Genomic DNA, 19,548 nt, shown 5'->3' on the forward strand with positions numbered 1-19,548 from the left:
TTTGTTTTCCACATCCGTTCTATAGATAATATGTGAATGTTTGGGCAATTAGGGGGAGAAATGATTGGTTATTTCTTTGGAAATATCAATTCTTTTTTTTTTAAAGATTTTATTTATTTATTTGACAGAGAGAGATCACAAGTAGGCAGAGAGTTAGGCAGAGAGAGAAGGGGAAGCAGGCTCCCCGCTGAGCAGAGAGCCAGATGCAGGGCTCGATCCCAGGACCCTGAGATCATGACCTGAGCCAAAGGCAGCGGCTTAATCCACTGAGCCACCCAGGCGCCCCGGAAATATCAATTCTTAACTTAGAAGTAAAACATTCTTATTTTAGTGGTGAATATAATGAAGACATGGGGAAGGTGAAGAGCTTTTATGGCCATGCAGGATGGTGCTTCTCTTTGCACTTACAAATTGTAATGCAATCAGCTTTGCACCCTCCACTGCCCTTTCATAACAAACGAGTTCACCAAAGAGTTTGAAAACGGTATGTACTGAGGTTTCTCAAAGTTTTATGTTAAGTATGATATTCAGAAACCTACATTAAGAGATGTTTGTTTGTTGTTTTTTGTTTTTCAGATAATAGTTTTAGCAATTTCCATGTCTGGTATCATCTCGAGATCCATAGCTCTCCGGGACCACCAGTAAACATTATTGAAATGAAATGCCTTGCTCTGGTAAGAACCCATTAAATGTTTTAGACTCTATTTTTTTGCAAACAGAGCTTTTGGTGTACACTTAAATTGCAATACCTTAAAAACATCCATATTAAATGAGCACATTAGAATAAATTGTTCAAATTATAGCATTTTTAAAAAATTATAGCCGTTTTATTTTAAATTCGGTAATATGGACCTTAAGTACTTATGGAAAACATCTTTTAGCTCTATGGTATCTTATAGTAGCTTTACTGATTAAAATTCTACTTGCATATTTCAAGAGTTGCCAAGAGGGGAAAAAAAAAAAAGAGTTACCAAGAGCAAACTTAACCTTAGCGTACTTACCCTCACACATATGGTAAAAGCACGATTATGCTTTGTCAGGGATCAGGACTATCCTGTCCCCTCAAGGTCTTTCTGACTGGACTAAGAATCAAATTGACATGAGACAGATTAACAGGAAAAAAAATCAAATTTAGTAGTGTATGTTGGGAATGCACATAGACACAGAAACTACAAAGATAGGCAAAATGAGGTATATATGTCATTTTCAATTAAGGAGAGGGTGGTAGGGGTCTGAGACTTCAAAGGGAAGAAATGCAATTTACATAAAGATGAAAAAGGATAAATATTTAGTAAGCAAATGTTTGCTGGGCCTCTTGGAAACAAAGGGATACAGAGAACTTTGATCAATCAGGCCTTGCTAGGTTCCTCCCTGTCCAGTTCCTAGTGTAATGTAGCTATCTGTGGTGATAGCTCTCTTTTTCCCGAGCAGGGCTTCTGTCTAAATCCTTTTTATGCAGTTGAGGAGATAAGTAAAGAGCTTTTCCTGAATTTGCTGGGTTTTGATTGCTTTTTAACTCAAAATCATCTTCCTGCCAAAGTGGCAAATTTTTTTTTTTAAAGATTTTATTTATTTGACAGGGAGAGATCACAAGTAGGCAGAGAGGCAAGCAGAGAGAGAGAGAGAGAGAGGAAGCAGGCTTCCTGCCTAGCAGAGAGCCTGATGCGAGACTCTATCCCAGGACCCTGAGATCATGACCTGAGCTGAAGGCAGAGGCTTAACCCACTGAGCCACCCAGGCAGCCCCCAAAGTGGCAAATTTTTGAGGAGACCTGTCTTTGGTTCCTGCAGTCTCTTGACTCTTTCAGTACTGATTCTTCTTGGTTTCTACATTAGGCCTTTCACTTTAAAACACATTTGGAGGGGCACCTGGGTGGCTCAGTGAATTAAAGCCTCTGCCTTCGGCTCAGGTCATGGTCTCAGGGTCCTGGGATTGAGCCCCGCATGGGGCTCTCTGCTCAGCAGGGAGCCTGCCTCCCCCTCTCTCTCTGCCTGCCTCTCTGCCTATTTGTGATCTCTGTCTGTCAAATAAATAAATAAAATCTTTAAAAACACACACACACACACACATTTGGAGTAACAGGGATAGATTTGGCATTTTAAGTAATACTGACTAAGAATAGGAGTGTTTTATGTTACTTATTAAAGCATTACTAAATCCATGTTCATTATTATTATTTAATAAAGTTAAATATTGAATCTTGTTGTTGTTGTTTTTAAGACTTTATTTACTTATTTGAGAGACAGGGAGAGCATAGCAGGGGAGAGAGGGTCAGGGGGAGAGGGTAAAGCAGATTTCCTGTTGAACTTGGAGCCTAGCGCTGACCCCGATCTGAGGACTCCGAGATCATGACTTAGGCTGAAGTCAGACACTTAACCAACTGAGCCACCCAGGTGCCCCAAATTGAGTTTTGGTTTAAATGAAACATGAAATCGGTATTAATTGCTCTTAACCATGTTTTAATTTGATTTAATTTTCTTATTGTTAATATTCAGATATTTAAATTGATGGTAAAGATTACTTTCATTTTTAAACATGCAGATATAGTTTTCATAAAATTGATTATTTAGAACCTTGAACTTATGCTCCAACAAATAAAAAAATTAAAAAAGACTAAAATAGTTTAAATCTGTAAATCAATTACTTGCCCACTTGATTTCTGGGTAAATCTCCACTGAGACATAGAAAATGGGTGGTTAAACTATTGAGATGCACTCAAATGGAGCTTGCAAAAGCATTCTCTTCTAAGTGGAAAATGATTTAATATGATCATGGTAGGGTCATTTCACTCAATGAAAATGTCTCATTTCTGTGATCCTGTTATCACTACAGAATAAAATCTTTCTTATGGGTTATTTTAAAATGATATAACTTTACATAACCACTTGCTGTGGAAAATGATTACTGGATTAGCACAAATCTCTTTCAGGACACAGGAGAAAAAAAACATTTTAAATGGGTCCAGGAGAAATTGGAACCATGAGGTGGCATTGGCTCCCTTATTATTTGTATGTTAATATAGACATTGGCTCCCTTATTAATTGTATGTTTAAAATAGGTATAGAGATGAGTAGAGACCTGCAACTCAAAGTAACAAAAAAAGATTTAATTGTAAAATACTAGTAGACAAACAATGGTTTACATCTTCTCATGAAATGGTATATAATGTGCCCCCCTTTTGGGAAGAGTTGTTAACCCTTCAAGCAAAACTGATAGAAATAGAAATTAAGATTTTTTAACTCTCAACTTTGAATGTTAAAGATTGTTATACTGACTGAGAAAATATACCATCAGGGTACTTTATGTGGATAAGTAAGAAGACTGAGCAAAAAGAAAACACCATCTGTTTCTTTTAATGTGCTTCAAATATGTTTTCATTTTTAAAATTAATATTTGCATATACACTTTTCAGGAACACATTATTTTCATAAATAATGTATTTTCAAACAATGGACCTTGTCCATTTTCCATAAAAGACTTGCCCCTCCCTATGTAATAAATTTCATTATTATTGTGTGTTAAATAAAAATACAACCAAGTGGGGCGCCTGGGTGGTGTAGTCGGTTAATTGCATCCAACTCTTGGTTTCGGCTCAGGTCATGATCTCAGGGTCCTGAGACAGAGCCTCACATTGGGCTCCTCGCCCAGCTTGGAATCTGCTTGAGATTCTCTTTCTCCATCTTCTATCCCTCCCTCTCATTCTGTCTCTCTCTCTCTCTCTCTCTGAAACAAATAAATACATTCTTTTAAAAAAAAGTACAGCCAAGTATATTAGAAGATCTAATTGGCTTTATTAAATCAGCGTCCCATCTAGCCAGTAGAGGGGAGCACCATGGAGTTGTACAAAATGAAAGGTTTTTATAAATGGAGGGTAGGGCAAGAAATTTATTAGGGGAAAAAAAAAAAAAGGATTGTTCTAGACAAAGTAACTTTTAGTCATGGTAAAGAGCAAGGGGTCTTAGCATGCCAATTAGTTCATTTTCCTTTGAGGGATGGAGAAGGTATATACAGATTCATTGGCACCCATCAGAAAATTCCTGACTGACCAACTAAGGCTACATTATATAGCCTATATATATATAAGGCTATTTGTGTGTGTGTGTGTGTTCACATCAGCTTTATTTAAAACACTCGTAGGCTTTGGGCTCCTACTCATAGTTTAGACAGAGATGGTGACTGGCATGCAAATAATAACCATTGGACACTTGCTGAGCGTCAACCATTGCTCTGTTTTGCAAGTATGAACTCATTTAATTCTTACTATAACCGTGTGATCTAGGAACTAATACTTTTCCCTTTATAAAGATGAACAAACTGGGATCCAGAAACTTGCTCCAGCTTAAATAATAAGCCAGGGTCAGCACTGGAACTCAGGTGGCCTGGGGCTTAGTGACCCTCTCAGGGCAGAATGTGAGCAGGCGTTTCCTCCAAGGTTCCAGAGGCCCAGCTCGCTTCCCTCTCCCCACCACCCCCATACCTAAGATCACAATGAAGCCAGATGGAGCCACTGTCTGGGTAGTTCTTCTAGGCTACTGTTGACAGGCAACTTTATGACCCAGGAGGCTCATGTGAAACCTACATCAATATTTTTATGGCAGTTTGAAATTGAAACTGCAATTAAAATATGTGTTATGCCTCTACTTTGGGGATTTGGCGTAAGTGATGCCATTTGGGGCCTGTGGTTACTTTTAATTTGGTTTGATTTGGTTTGTTTTTTTAAGTTTGTTTATTTTTATTTTTTTGGTAATCTCCACACCCAACATGGGGCTCGAACCCACAACCCTGAGATTAAGAGTCATGTGTTCTTCCAACTGGGCCAGCAAGGCTCTGCATTTTTGTTCTTGTTTTTGTTTTTAACACATGTAATTCTCATTCAGTTTGTGTTGATTTACTGTCAGTTTTTACTTTAAACCTTTCCTGGTTTGGGTACCACAGTGTGATACCTATAACTCATCTTGTTTACGTATGCTCTTCTGATTATTACCAATTTCACCATTGCTCTTATTTTTCATTAGGTATAGTTAACATAGTTATTTTATAAAGATATTTAGTAATTTATATCCAAGGTCTACATAGATAAAAATGCAACTCCTGAGCCTCCATTCCATTTAGCAGTACAGGAGTAGAACTTAGCGCCATGAATTGCTAAATTGCTGTTTGTCACTACAGGTAGGTGTATTGTACTAAGCAATCACTTTCAGCTGAAGTTGATACCAGAGGGGAGTCTTTTTGGACTATCTCAATCCAGTTAGGCTGCTAAATGACAGTGATGTTGTCTCCTAGTTATTGTTTTCCCATCTTTCTAGTAGTAATTGCCTAAGGTCAAAATAAATGTACTCTTTTAACTCCCAGACATGATGGTTCAGTTGGTGGAGATCATATGGATTCTTTTAGATAATTCTATCACATAAATCTTTGTGCACTTCTTGAAGAAGTATTCCAAATACTTTCAAAAGTATGCTAAAATTGTTGTCCTTACCTATATACTGTTAGCTAATAGTTTTTTAATGCATTCACTATTTTGCCAAACTTTTGAGATGTATTTTATTTAAACCTTAGATCATCAAATGTAGCAATGGAGCTTTCAAGATACTAAGCCATCTCTGATTTTCCATCTGTATCTCAGCTTTTGTTACATTCAACCAGTTTTCACATCTTCCTTAAAGATGGTCAGAATCTCTCTAAAATAGCATTCATGTAAGAAATGTTTATACCCTTAAGGCACATAAATTTGGTTACTTCTTCAGAGTAAGTTCCAAAAATCAGGTTATATTCACAGTAAACAATACGTGGTTGTTAGCAGTCCATTATCTCTTGGTGTAAATTATTTAGTATTCTCTTGGAATTTTTAACATGTGATATCTGCTATTCCATTTTGTTTGACCTTAGAAATCTCTTATATGTCTTATAGTTTGACTGTGTGAGAATAATGAGAGTGATTCTTTATCTTCCTACTGACAATAATTTCAATGTACAGTAATGAGTTACAAATGTGTTCTGAAAACAAAACTTAAGTGTGTGGATAAAACCTATGCTTTAAGCTTTAGATCAGTCATAGCCTCCATAATATTTGTTCTGTTGTCAGTGACAATTGAGTGACTAATTTTTTTCATTTTATAATCAATCTTTAATGAAATTCACTGTATTATTAATGGTGAGACCCAGAAGTCTCTCTGCAAGTTAGTGAGAGAAGAATGTTGGGGAGGGAAACATTTATTATACCCTTGAAGGTTTTTTTGGCTGGTCTAAGAATTAAATTGACATGAGACAAATTAACAGGAGAAAATCAAACAGAAGTTTAATAACATGTATATCTCCTTCCTGTATACATGGGAGAGACCCGGGAAACTGAATAACTCCTCAAAATGACAGAAGCCTTCATCTTAAATACTAAATACTATCTTCAACTAAAGACAAAGCAAAATGTTGGGGGTGGGGAGTCAGTTTTATTGGAGGTGACCAGGAAAAGCATTGTAAACAAGGGTAATGTTGCTGTGCCGATTTATGCTTTGCCTTTTCTATTGATAAGAGTCTCTAGAGATTTAGAGTCATTCCCCCATCCTCCCAGCCCCCAGTGAGGGAGATGCTATTACAAAAGCAGATTTCCCTTATGAATGTAAATGTCTATTATAAAAGAGTAACTCCTACTTAGTTTTTCCAAGGAGCTTAGTGTTTGTGTTTGTTGCTTCCTAAAAATAATCAGTTTAAAATAATCAGTATGACAAAGAGACATATCTTGGGATGGTGACATTTTCTCCCTTTCAGGAGCATAGTTAAAAACACTATTATTTTCTTCTTCTTGATTTTTTTTTGTATTTTTATATTCTATATTTTTTGGGGGGGTGAAAGATCATATATCATGGCTATTGTACATGATACTGAAATTTTTCTTCCTCGTGAGGTCTTGATGTAAAAAATTAATTTTCTGATTTGAATTTATCTTGAGAAAATAAAATTTAGACTATATGTGTACATGTACATGTATGTAAATACATGTATACAGCCATGAGCAGGCTATGAAGGCACACACATGAGTTTTGTCTTTCCACAATGTCAGCCTTATTCAGTCATGAAGCAAAGTTAAATCACAATGATAAAGCAGGTTCAGGATTCCAAACTCAGTGACAGTTCACCATGTGATCCAACTTGGCTTCTTACATGGCACACAGAACAGAACAGAAGACAAGCCACACAACAAACGAGATAACAGAAGGGGGTAGGAAGTTAACGAACCAAACCCGAAGTCAGTCTGTGGGTGCACAGTTGGAGGTGAGGCCTGGGTCCTGTCTGAGTCAACTTTGGACTCATCTTTTATTATATTCAAACAGTGAAGGATCTCAGTTTTTGGAGATCCATCGCACAGAGTTTCAGCTGCTCAGCCGCTCAGCCGCAGTTGCCTTTCTTTAGTGGTCAGACATAGAGAAGTCATGTCTGAAGAGTCTTGCTGCTGAAGTCCTCCCCTTTTTAAAGGGATTGAATCTGTCTTGGGCCGCTGCAGACCTGCTCTGGTTCTCCTTGTTACCAGTGCTGGGGCATCAGCTGATGCTGGTCCTGGTGATATCTTGTAGCTGCAGTACCTTTAACTACTTGCGTCATTGCTTGACATAGGCCCCTGCTTGACATGAGAGGCTCCATTTTGTGCTCTACATATATACATACATATGTATGTATACAGAGAGCAGAGGGAGAGAGACCTTATCTTAAACAGTTAAGCAGGAGGCTAATTCCTAGGGATCAGTCCCTACAACCAGATATATTTCTTTTTTTTTTTTAAGATTTTATTTACTTATTTGACAGAGATCACAAGTAGGCAGAGAGGCAGGCAGAGAGAGAGGAGGAAGCAGGCTCCCTGCGGAGCAGAGAGCCCAATTCGGAGCTTGATCCCAGGACCCTGAGATCATGTCCTGAGCCACAGGCAGAGGCTTTAACCCATTGAGCCACCCAGGTGCCCCTCAGATATATTTTTATTTGTCACAGCTTCTAATAGCTGCTGCACCCCCACTCCTGCCCCTGAGGTGATGGTAAGTGTCTGAATACACACAAACAAACCTATACACTCTTCAGGAGTTTCTGACTTTTTCACAGGTTCTCAGTGCCTGTCGAGTACATGCTCACTCACACATCATCTGCCGGTCCGGCACTGGCAACACATCTTGATTGCACGTCTGCATTCTGTATGTCTCAGGCTGGGTGGGGAGCTGTGAAGCATGACTTTCTTAAGTATGGGGCCATGCGGGTGGCAGTAGCAGAGGAATGTCAAGGGCATTTCTAGTTTTCAGCTGTCTGCCTGTTTCCTCTGAGTTCTGAACTGTTGGCACTAACTTTTCAATTTAGGAAAATCCCTGAGACAGACTGTAGTTATCACTTCTTTTGAATTACATGGTACATTTTAAAACACCCTGGTACAGTTTGTTTACTGACTTGGTGATGTTTGTAAATGGAATAAAATTAAAATTGAAAATTTCCTCAATAATATGCCTCACTTAAATTAATATTGTGTGTTTTGGACCTCAGAAATAACCCCTTTAATTTTATTTTAATTAAGTAGGCTCTGTGCCCAACATGGGGCTTGAATCCATGACCCTGAGATCAAGAGTTACATGCTTTACTGACTGAACCACCCAGGCACCTCAGAAATAATCCCTTTAAAAGGAACTCATGGGGACACCTGGGTGGCTCAGTCGGTTGGCTCAGGTCATGATTCCCAGGGTCCTGGAATTGAGCCCCATGTTGGGTTCCATGCTCAGCAGGGAGCCTGCTTCTCCCTCTCTCCCCTTGCTTGTGCTCGCTCTCCCTATCTCTCTCTCTCTCAAATAAATAAGTAAAATCTTTAAATAAAAAAATAATAAAATAAAATGAAGTGAACTCATGATTATCTTCTGGGAGAAGATATGGTGGGAAATATATCCTGCTAGTGCATGTTGAATTGTCATTGACTCCATTAGGCATTTATGGGCAAAAAAACATAATCTTGATTTACTCTGACCCAGTTAGAGTAGGAAGTGATGAGGTTTTCAGTGCAAATACTTGGTGAGTTAAATTTTCCCTATTCAGAGAAGGTGTGAACTGGCCACCAAATGATAAATTCAACCCACTGTCTTTCTCAGAGCTGTCCTTATCAATAACGTTCATGAAAGGAGGTAGCCTAGGTTTACTTGATACTTTTAAACTCTTCCGGAGTAAGATTTTATCAGTGGTTGCTGTATTATTTAGTTCAAAGTATCCAGACTATTAGACATATTAACCATTAGGTTTATATACAAACACTAACGTGTCTTACAAATTGCACATTTATTCTTTAGCGAGTATTTAATGCCTCTGGTATCCTTCTCACTATTCTAGATGCTGAGGAACAGTGATGAATATTAAAAACAAGGCCCCTATTTACATGGAGCCAACATTATAGTGGAATAAGACAGAAAACAAAAATAACATTGAAATAAGATATTTCATGGGAAGTTTTTCTGTTGTCTTATATTTTCAACTAAAGACAAACCTGAGAGCCGTTGATAATTTTCGCTTCATGTTATGAAAGCTCTTCATAAAGTCCTTTATAAAGGACTCACTAAATGTTTTAGTTATGGTGTTTTTTTTTTAATATTTTTTTAAAGATTTTATTTATTTATTTGACAGACAGAGATCACAAGTAGGCAGAGAGGCAGGCAGAGAGAGAGGAGGAAGCAGGCTCCCCGCTGAGCAGAGAGCCCCATGTGTGGCTCGATCCCAGCACCCTGAGATCATGACCTGAGCTGAAGGCAGAGGCTTAACCCACTGAGCCACTCAGGTGCCCCTAGTTATGGTGTTTTAGCTGACATGATCAACTCCACAATTTCAGTGGCCTAACACAATAAAAGTTCTTAATACTTGTAACACTCTGGTGCACTTGTTCCCAATTTGTGGCTGCTATCTACCATGTTGTGTTCCAGCGTCCTCCCATATAAAAGTTCCATCAACCTTTAGGAACTAAGCAGTTCCTGTATATGTGTGTATGTGTGTGTGTGTGTGTGTGTGTGTGTGTGTGTGTGTGTGTGTGTGTATATATGGAGAAAGAAAGAGGAAACAGAAAAGAATTTCCACTGGTTTCTCAATCATGTCATCGCAGAGGCAGTACACATCACCTCCACCCATATGCTATTAGAGAGAACTAGTAACATGGCTATGCCTGGGTGCAGGAGAGTTTGGGAAATGTTACCTCTTGTTGGGCAGCTCCTGCCCAGCGATCTCTTCATATTATGAAGGGGAGCACAGAATTTTCCTGGAGGGATAATATTTTTGCCATGTCAAGAAAGATGAGACATCTTTAGCCTATCACCCACGTCTAGCCTCTGTGTAAGTTGGCCAGAACACAAAAATGAGGTGTGGCTTCTTTAAAGAGTGGAAACTGACAGTTTAATGCTCATTGGATTTTGGTGAGTTCTTGCTAAAAGACTGGACCATGGATGGAGGGGAAGTGCCTAGAGAGACAGCTTCGGCACGTTCACTGGCACATGACAAGATCTTGTAGATCAAAGTGGATTCTACTACGTGTCAGGTGGGCTAATTTAAAAGGATCTGCTCAACATGCATTCTGCCAGGGTGAGAAGAACCCAGGAAAAAAAGTCTGTATGGGGTAGTGCTAGAAAGAGGAAAAGAGAAGGACCTAGAAAGTCAACTGGAAAAGATCAATCAGTATCAGTTGAGTAAGTGGCCTTTGTTTTTTTTACCTCTCATCCCATCTTCATCCTGTAGCCTTGAAGATGCCATATTAACATAGTGATTACAGGAGAGGAAATTAGAGTGGAGGCTTGAAAAGAGCAGGTCACATCTACCTGCTTCCTCACAAGCAGTCTGAAAAATTACTACGTATCTTGGGGGTAGGAAGGGAGTACCAGGAGGAAAGATCAGGGAAAACATTCATTGGACATGAAATGAAAATGTTGATTGATTTTATACCTCTCTAAAGATCTGACAACCAGACTGCTCTGGCATTAGGAACTATTCTGAGAAAACAACAAGGTGGAGATAGGGAGATCCTGCCAGGTTTGGAGATCAGTAGTGGAAGAGAAACCGTTTTCAGTTCTCTACCGAATTTAGTCTATTCCGTTTTTCTGTTACCATGACAATAAATACCTAAGCTAAATTTAGTGATAATTGTGCCAACAAAAATAGTCCAGAGTTTCGTCAACTGTGGCGTGAAGACTGAGGAAATGCACCCAGGTGGAGCAACTGACAAATAATCCCGGCCCTCGGAACAAAATGAGCTTGGTGAGACTGGAGGTAGTAGGTAGGAGGCCAGACATTCCAGGAACAGAAATGATGCCTGTGAGGCTGGAGCTTGGACAGAAATGGCAGTGGGTTGGGGATTGCGGGGGGCGGGGAGGGGGCGCGGTTCTTCCAGTCAGAGGTGCCGTCAGGGCCACATCTTGCAGGGCCTCTGAGGGTAAGATGAGATTTTATTCCACGTGCAACTAGAAGCCACTTGAGAGTGTAAAGAGGAATGACCTGACCTGTTTTAAAATCTCTCAAAATGTTTTTTCTATTTTAAGAAAATAATGAACATATAAATTATATTTAGATGCCAAAAATATCTTTAAAGGTTTATTTATTTATTTATTCATGAGAGAGGGAGAGAGAAAGGAAGAGCACAAGGTGGGGAGGGGCAGAGGGAGAGGGACAAGCAGACTCTCTGCTGAGCACGGAGCCCCATGAGGGGCCTGATCCCCGGACCCCAAGATCATGACTGAGTGAAGTCAGATGCTTAACTGATTGAGCCACCCAGGTGTCCCTGAAAATATTTTATATTTGTTTTAAAGTGAATATGGTGGGTGAGGGGTCCTGAGAGGCTCAGTCATTTAAGCATCTGACCCTTGATTTCAGCTCAGACCATGATCTCAGGGTCATGAGCCCGAGGCCCGAATCGGGATCTGCACTGGGAGTGGAGCCTGCTTAAGAGTCTCTCTCTGCCCCTCCCCATCTACCCCCTCTCCTCCTCTCTCTCCATTTCAAATAAATAAATACATTTTAAAAATGAAAATGAATATAAGTAATCAAAGTTCCTCTGAAAACGTTTATAATTTGCAAAATTCAATACATCTGTTTGTACGTATTTTAAACCTATTCCAATTTCAGCTGAGTGAATTTTTTCAGTGTTCTAAATTTCAACATCTTATGAAGGTCTCCATGCTCTCAAATCTTTACTTATATGCCACAGGATTAAATATACATAATTTATTGCTTTTACAAAAGGATGATGAAAAATGAAACCAATTTCTTTAAGCAGTCATTATGTTAGCTAAAATATTGCTTAAGTACAATCCAGAGAAAAATACTGAACACCTTATAAAGGAATGCTTTCTATCATTGCACCCAAAAGAGGCCATGTAAAGACAAAAGACAAAAAAAAAAGTCACTATTTCACTTGAATTTCCAAAACCAAAATCAGTCCAAATTGATATATATTTAATTCTAAAAAAACTTATAAAACCACTCATCAAAGTGGGAGAATATGCCATTGGCAAGACATACACTAGCCAAATATTTCACACCTTTTATATAGAGAGCGTAATCACAGAAATTCAGCTGTCTTTATATTTCCTATTGAGTGAGAGTTATTTGTCATAAAATGGAATGGGGGTGGCAAGATGCCTTAGACAGTAAGACTGTTAACCATTTTTGCAAATGACTTCTTTATACATTATTTTTCTGACGTTGAAAATAGTTATGTATTTTTGGATTATGTAGCTAACACAAAGGAGGTATTTCAAGAATAAACTTACAAACCTGGATCATCTCATCAAATGATGAATGACAAAAATCACTTTAACTTATTGAGCACATGAAATATTTAAAGAAATATCTAATTTTTATGGCCTTAAGAAATACAGTTAGAAAATTAATCTTGTCTAAATTAATTTTGACAGTATTTTGGCAGATGTATATTTAAAAGAGATTATTCATACAATACTATATTTTAAAGGTGTAATTTAGGGCTTTTTATCGATTTAAACTTGAAAAGAAAATATTCAAGTTATAATGAACGTTGAAATTATTTTTTATAATGCTGTAGTTAAATTTGACACGAATTTTACCAGACTAGAAATACAGCACTCTTAATTAATTGGATACTTAAAGCTTTTTACTATAATGAAACATTCGTTTCTATTGAGTCTCGTGCCGGTTTTGAGGCCCCAGAGAATTCCACTGCAGGCTTTCCCTAGAGACTGCCTTACTGCTGTAGTGCAGGTGGTTCGAAGCAATTAACGATTGCTCTCTGGAAGGCTGCTCGATTTTGAGGGGGTGTCCAGACCTACTGGATAAGAGTGAAGTGATCAAGTAGTGGTATTTGCCATGGATGTGTGAAAAAGAGGCTCTTACACACGTGCCCCAGAGCTGCCATCCCCATTTGCATCTCTAAAGATTCGTCCAAGGTTAGAATGTCCTAACACGTTTGTATCACTAGGGCGTGCTTCTGTTTCATGGCTTGTCGTTCACAGCCATTGCAGTAGATTGAAAGTGGTTTTGTTCTACTTTGTGTTCAGAATCTAAATGTGATGAGACATAAAGCCATCTGATATTCCAGTACTTCATTCCTCTTTAGACCAGAGTTTTTCAATGTACGGTCTCAAAAAAATGTGAGTGTGTCAAAACAAGCATTTGGGGGGGGGTATAATAGAATACAAGAGAATAGAAAGCATCAGAGAATGTCACATGTGGGAAGAGCAGGGATCATTTTGTGAATCTTTTTTTTCAGTGGTATGTGTATGTGGGCCACGTTGTGATGTAAAATGAATTATTCTAGGTTGTGATGAGAACATTTTGAAAATCACTGGTTTAGATCCTAGTATTTTTACTTCTGTGAAGAAGAAGCTAAAGCATTGTTTTAAACTGACACTGACCTTGTCTGAGAAATATCTGAGTAATAGACCAGGACAATTGTCTAGTCCAAAGCTGTCTCATTTCAGTTTTCTGCCTAAGGAGCTGGGCAAAGTTTCTAGGCCAATATTATAGTTGGTATTTGTTATCCTGGCATATGGCCTAGTCGTTGATTTGTGTGACCCTTAGAAACTTCCTTAGGAGGCTGAGTTCTATAACAGTCTCATGAAATACTTCAGAGTGCCTAGAAAATGATAAACTCAATGACCTAATGTCATTATTGGTTTTTTTCTATTTTATATTTTTAATTATCTTTCTTTATAATCATGAGCTTAGTTACTACAGCAATTTAAATGCCCATATATTTTAAGAATCCATGATTCTAATATCTCCTGAAACTATTATGGATAGCCATTTTCCCATGCATTTATAATTAGATCTGATTTGTAATAAATGATATCCTGATTTAATTGTAAATTTGTATATATTCTTGTTTTTCATCTCTCCTTACCAGATGATGTTCACCACACTCAATGCTGTTTCCATTCCCCTAAAACATAACATTTATCCACTCATTTATTTATATATTGGTAATTAAGCAAGTGTTCATTCTTTGGGTGAAGCTGTAATGTTTATCTTGAAGATATGTGTTGTAAATAACTCTCTCCCCGTCGCCACCTGTCCCTACCAGCTTAGTATCAAGGTTGTTTTAGTCATTCTGTAATGTGATAAGTTTCAAAATAATTGCAAGTCCTAAAGTACACCCATTGCCAAGCTTTGAATTATGACTGAAATGCGTGACATTTTCCATTTCATTAGGGTAAGACATTATAGACAACTCATCCTTGTTCAGAATTGAGATATGTCCTGTCTATTGATCACCTTTAACATTTTTGTTTCAATTAATGGCTTTTTACTATTACTATAGTATAGTGGAGATTGTGGCTGTAATGGGATGAAATATAAGTTATTAGAATGGTCAGAATGGGGATCAAGAAATATCTTAGAACCTGAACAGTACCTTCCAGGGCTAAGTGGGTGTAGCTAGAGGGACAGGATAGGAGAAACCAGAATGGAAGGGAAGACTCTAAACAAGAAGGTAATTGTATTATCAGCATGATTTGTCTTCTTCAGATTTTCCTTAGTACTTGATGCTGATGTAGAGAGATACTTAAAGTGTGTCCTCTGTATCAGCAGAACTTTTTAGAAATATATATTATCAGGCCCACATCCCAGAGTGACTGAATCAGATTCTTTGCGGGCAGTGGGGGCCAGTAATCTGTGTTTTAGCAATCTCTGCAGATGATTCTTATGCATGCTAAAGTTTGAGTAACACAGCTAGAGAAAACATTGACAAATGGACCTCATGGTCATAATGGTATCAAAGAAAACGAAATTTTATTTTTTTTTAAAGATTTTGTTTATTTATTTGACAGGCGGAGATCACAGAGAAGCAGGCAGAGAGATAGGAAGAATCAGGTTCCCTGCTGAGCAGAGAGCCCGATGTGGGGCTTGATCCCAGGACCCTGAGATCATGACCTGAGCTGAAGGCAGAGGCTTTAACCCACTGAGCCACCCAGGGGCCCGAAAACTATATTTTCAATGTAATTTTATCCTTTCCATAGCATTTAGCTAGATGGATGTCTTAGAGTATTTGTTGTTGAAAAAAATACCATTTACCAAGACTAGTCAAGAAAAACATATAAGAGATTAAAAGTGAGATATATTTAATAGTGGATCAAGGAGAGAAATAAAATAAATGGCCTTATGTTATATAAAAGTTTTCTTTGCATTTGCTTTTATAGAACAACGACTCACTCTATGCGGACACGAAAAGCTGATTATTATATATTTGTTCTGTATTTCTAGGAGAGCATTTGCATGGAAATACCTCTCTCTAATCCAAAAGAGAGAATCATTCACATAGATGTGCAGTTATCCAGTGCTGCCCTTAATGGACTCAAACAACTTACTCTGCATCCGCGAGAGTATATGAACTATGTCGTACAGTATTCTCCAGCGACTACAGGCTGTAGAGATGAAAGGTATGGTTTGAGTGTGGCATTTTATTGTTGATCCTTTGAAATAAAGCCTTCAAAAGGATTTTAAGTGACTTATTCATCTACTCAAATAAAAGATGACAGAGTTGACATACCAGCCCAGTTATAATTTTATTTATTTATTGTTTCCAGTTAATACTTTCAGACAGTCACAGGTTCTGTTTCTGTTTCCCCAGAAGGGAGCACATGCTGATAATACAGAAAGGTCTCCAGAGTTGCGTATCACTTAATAGCCTTCACACAAAAATATACAGGTGTTTAAATCAACGAACCAAATTGGATTTAATTACAGAAAGCAGGACTTCTCTTGTTATTGCTCCTGCAAGACATTTGATTTAATTAATGTTTAAATATTTTTCATTCATTCAACAGGCATTTATTAAATAGATCTTAATGATGACACCTTTTTCTGAATAATGAAGTGATCTTCTCATGAAAATGAAACATTTAAAAATATATCTACAACAACAGTAGAATGTGTCACAAAGCAGTTGTCAAATATTGTATTTGAAACCACCTATTTAGGATATTTTCTGCCAATTTTATTACACAAACTAAAACCACTGATAAGATTTTGTATATTTTTCTCCACCAGCATTGTTTTTCAGCCAGATGTGACTCTCGAGTTCTGGTATTTACTGAGATTAACTACTGAATTGCCAAAACCAGTCACAATACCAGAAATACAATGTGACCTTGGGAAGTAAGTTCCATTTCATAGATAAAATTGTTTCGTGGAAGGAGAAAAGTTTATCTAAAAGAATATTGTTGTAATTTACTTAATCTTTTTGGTAAGACATAAATACATTTTATTTCTGTTTTAATTTTTATTTATTTTTGTTATTTTTTATTTTTATTTTTTATAAACATATAATATATTTTTATCCCCAGGGGTACATGTCTGTGAATCACCAGGTTTAGACATTTCACAGTACTCACCCCAGCACATACCCTCCCCAGTGTCCATAACCCCATCCCCCACCCCCAACCCCCTCCCCCCAGCAACCCTCAGTTTGTTTTGTGAGACTACGAGTCACTTATGGTTTGTCTCCCTCCCAATCCCATCTTATTTCATTCATTCTTCTCCTACCCCCGTAACCCCCCATGTTGCATCTCCACTCCCTCATATCAGGGAGATCATATGATAGTTGTCTTTCTCCAATTGACTTACTTCACTAAGCATGATACCTTCTAGTTCCATCCACATTGTTGCAAATAGCAAGATTTCATTTCTTTTGATGGCTGCATAGTATTCCATTGTGTATATATACCACATCTTCTTGATCCATTCATCTGTTGATGGACATCTAGGTTCTTTCCATAGCTTGGCTATTGTAGACATTGCTGCTATAAACATTCGGGTGCACGTGCCCTTCAGATCACTATGTTTGTATCTTTAGGGTAAATACCCAATAGTGCAATTGCTGGGTCATATGGTAGTTCTATTTTCAATATTTTGAGGAACCTCCATGCTGTTTTCCAGAGTGGTTGCACCAGTTGGCATTCCCACCAAAGTGTAGGAGGGCTCCCCTTTCTCCTCATCCTCGCCAACATCTGTCATTTCCTGACTTGTTCATTTTAGCCATTCTGACTGGTGTGAGGTGATATCTCATTGTGGTTTTGATTTGTATTTCCCTGATGCCGAGTGATATGGAGCACTTTTTCATGTGTCTGTTGGCCATCTGGATGTCTTCTTTGCCAAACTGTCTATTCCTGACCTCTGCCTATTTCTTGATTGGATTATTTGTTCTTTGGGTGTTGAGTTTGCTAAGTTCTTTATAGATTTTAGACACTAGCCCTTTATTTGATATGTTGTTTGCAAATATCTTCTCCCATTCTGTCAGTTGTCTTTTGGTTTTGTTGACTGTTTCCTTTGCTGTGCAAAACATTTTGATCTTGATGAAATCCCAATAGTTCATTTTTGCCCTTGCTTCCCTTGCCTTTGGCGATGTTCCTAGGAAGATGTTGCTGCGGCTGAGGTCGAAGAGGTTGCTGCCTGTGTTCTCCTCAAGGATTTTGATGGATTCCTTTCTCACATTGAGGTCCTTTATCCATTTTGAGTCTATTTTCATGTGTGGTGTAAGGGAATGGTCCAATTTCATTTTTCTGCATGTGGCTGTCCAATTTTCCCAATACCATTTGTTGAAGAGGCTGTCTTTTTTCCATTGGAAATTCTTTTCTGCTTGTAGAAGATTAGTTGACCATAGAGTTGACGGTCTACTTCTGGGCTCTCTATTCTGTTCCACTGATCTATGTGTCTGTTTTTGTGCCAGTACCATGCTGTCTTGATGATGACAGCTTTATAATAGAGCTTGAAGTCCGGAATTGTGATGCCACCAACTATGGCTTTCTTTTCAATATTCCTTTGGCTATTCAACATCTTTTATGGGTCCATATAAATTTTAGAATTATTTGTTCCATTTCTTTGAAAAAGATGGATGGTACTTTGATAGGAATTGCATTAAATGTGTAGATTGCTTTAGGTAGCATAGACATTTTCACAATATTTACTCTTCCAATCGAGGAGCATAGAACATTTTCCCATTTCTTTTTGTCTTCCTCAATTTCTTTCATGAGTACTTTATAGTTTTCAGAGTACAGGTTCTTAGCCTCTTTGGTTAGGTTTATTCCTAGGTATCTTATAGATTTGGGTGCAATTGTAAATGGGATTGACTCCTTAATTTCTCTTTCTTCTGTCTTGTGGTTGGTGTAGAGAAATGCAACTGATTTCTGTGCATTGATTTTATATCCTTACACTTTACTGAATTCCTGTACAAGTTCTAGCAGTTTTAGAGTGGAGTCTTTGGGTTTTCCACATATAGTATCATATCATCTGCAGAGTGAGAGTTTGACTTCTTCTTAGCCGATTTGGATGCCTTTAATTTCCTTTTGTTGTCTGATTGCTGAGGCTAGGACTTCTAGTACTATGTTGAATAGCAGTGGTAATAATGGACATCCCTGCCGTGTTCCTCACCTTAGCAGAAAAGCTTTCAGTTTTTCTCCGTTGAGAATGATACTTGCGGTGGGTTTTTCATAGATGGCTTTGATAATATTGAGGTATATGCCCTCTATCCCTACACTTTGAAGAGTTTTGATCAGGAAGGGATTCTGAACTTTGTCAAAGGCATTTTCAGCATCTATTGAGAGTATCATATGGTTCTTGTTCTCTCTTTTATTAATGTGTTGTATCACATTGATTGATTTGCGGATGTTGAATCAGCCTTGCAGCCCTGGAATAAATCCCACTGGTTGTGGTGAATAATCCTTTTAATGTACTGTTGAATCCTATTGGCTGTTATTTTAGTGAGAATTTTCGCATCTGTGTTCATCAAGGATATTGGTATGTAGTTCTATTTTTTGATGGGATCCTTGTCTGGTTTTGGGATCAAGGTGATGCTGGCCTCATAAAATGAGTTTGGAAGTTTTCCTTCCATTTCTATTGTTTGGAACAGTTTCAGGAGAATAGGAATTAGTTCTTCTTTAAATGTTTGGTAGAATTCTCCCGGGAAGCCATCTGGCCCTGGGCTTTTGTTTGTTTGGAGATTTTTGATGACTGTTTCAATCTCCTTACTGGTTATGCGTCTGTTCAGGTTTTCTATTTCTTCCTGGTTCAGTTGTGGTAGTTTATATGTCTCTA

At 38.0% G+C, this 19,548-nt stretch overlaps 1 protein-coding gene across 1 annotated transcript in view; it reads left to right on the forward strand.

Annotated features, from left to right (window-relative positions):
* CFAP47 (cilia and flagella associated protein 47) overlaps positions 1-19,548 on the forward strand; it is a 529,980-nt gene that overhangs the window by 369,626 nt on the left and 140,806 nt on the right. Inside the window, exons 52-54 of the mRNA XM_045089444.1 lie at positions 577-674; positions 15,721-15,896; positions 16,507-16,614. Coding sequence (XP_044945379.1) covers positions 577-674; positions 15,721-15,896; positions 16,507-16,614 — 382 coding nt within the window. The remainder of the gene's footprint in view (positions 1-576; positions 675-15,720; positions 15,897-16,506; positions 16,615-19,548) is intronic.

Source organism: Mustela putorius, unplaced genomic scaffold (genome assembly GCF_011764305.1).
Source record: "Mustela putorius furo isolate JIRA1106 unplaced genomic scaffold, ASM1176430v1.1 tig00003836_pilon_pilon_pilon, whole genome shotgun sequence".
In the NCBI taxonomy this organism is placed as follows: Eukaryota; Metazoa; Chordata; class Mammalia; order Carnivora; family Mustelidae; genus Mustela; species Mustela putorius.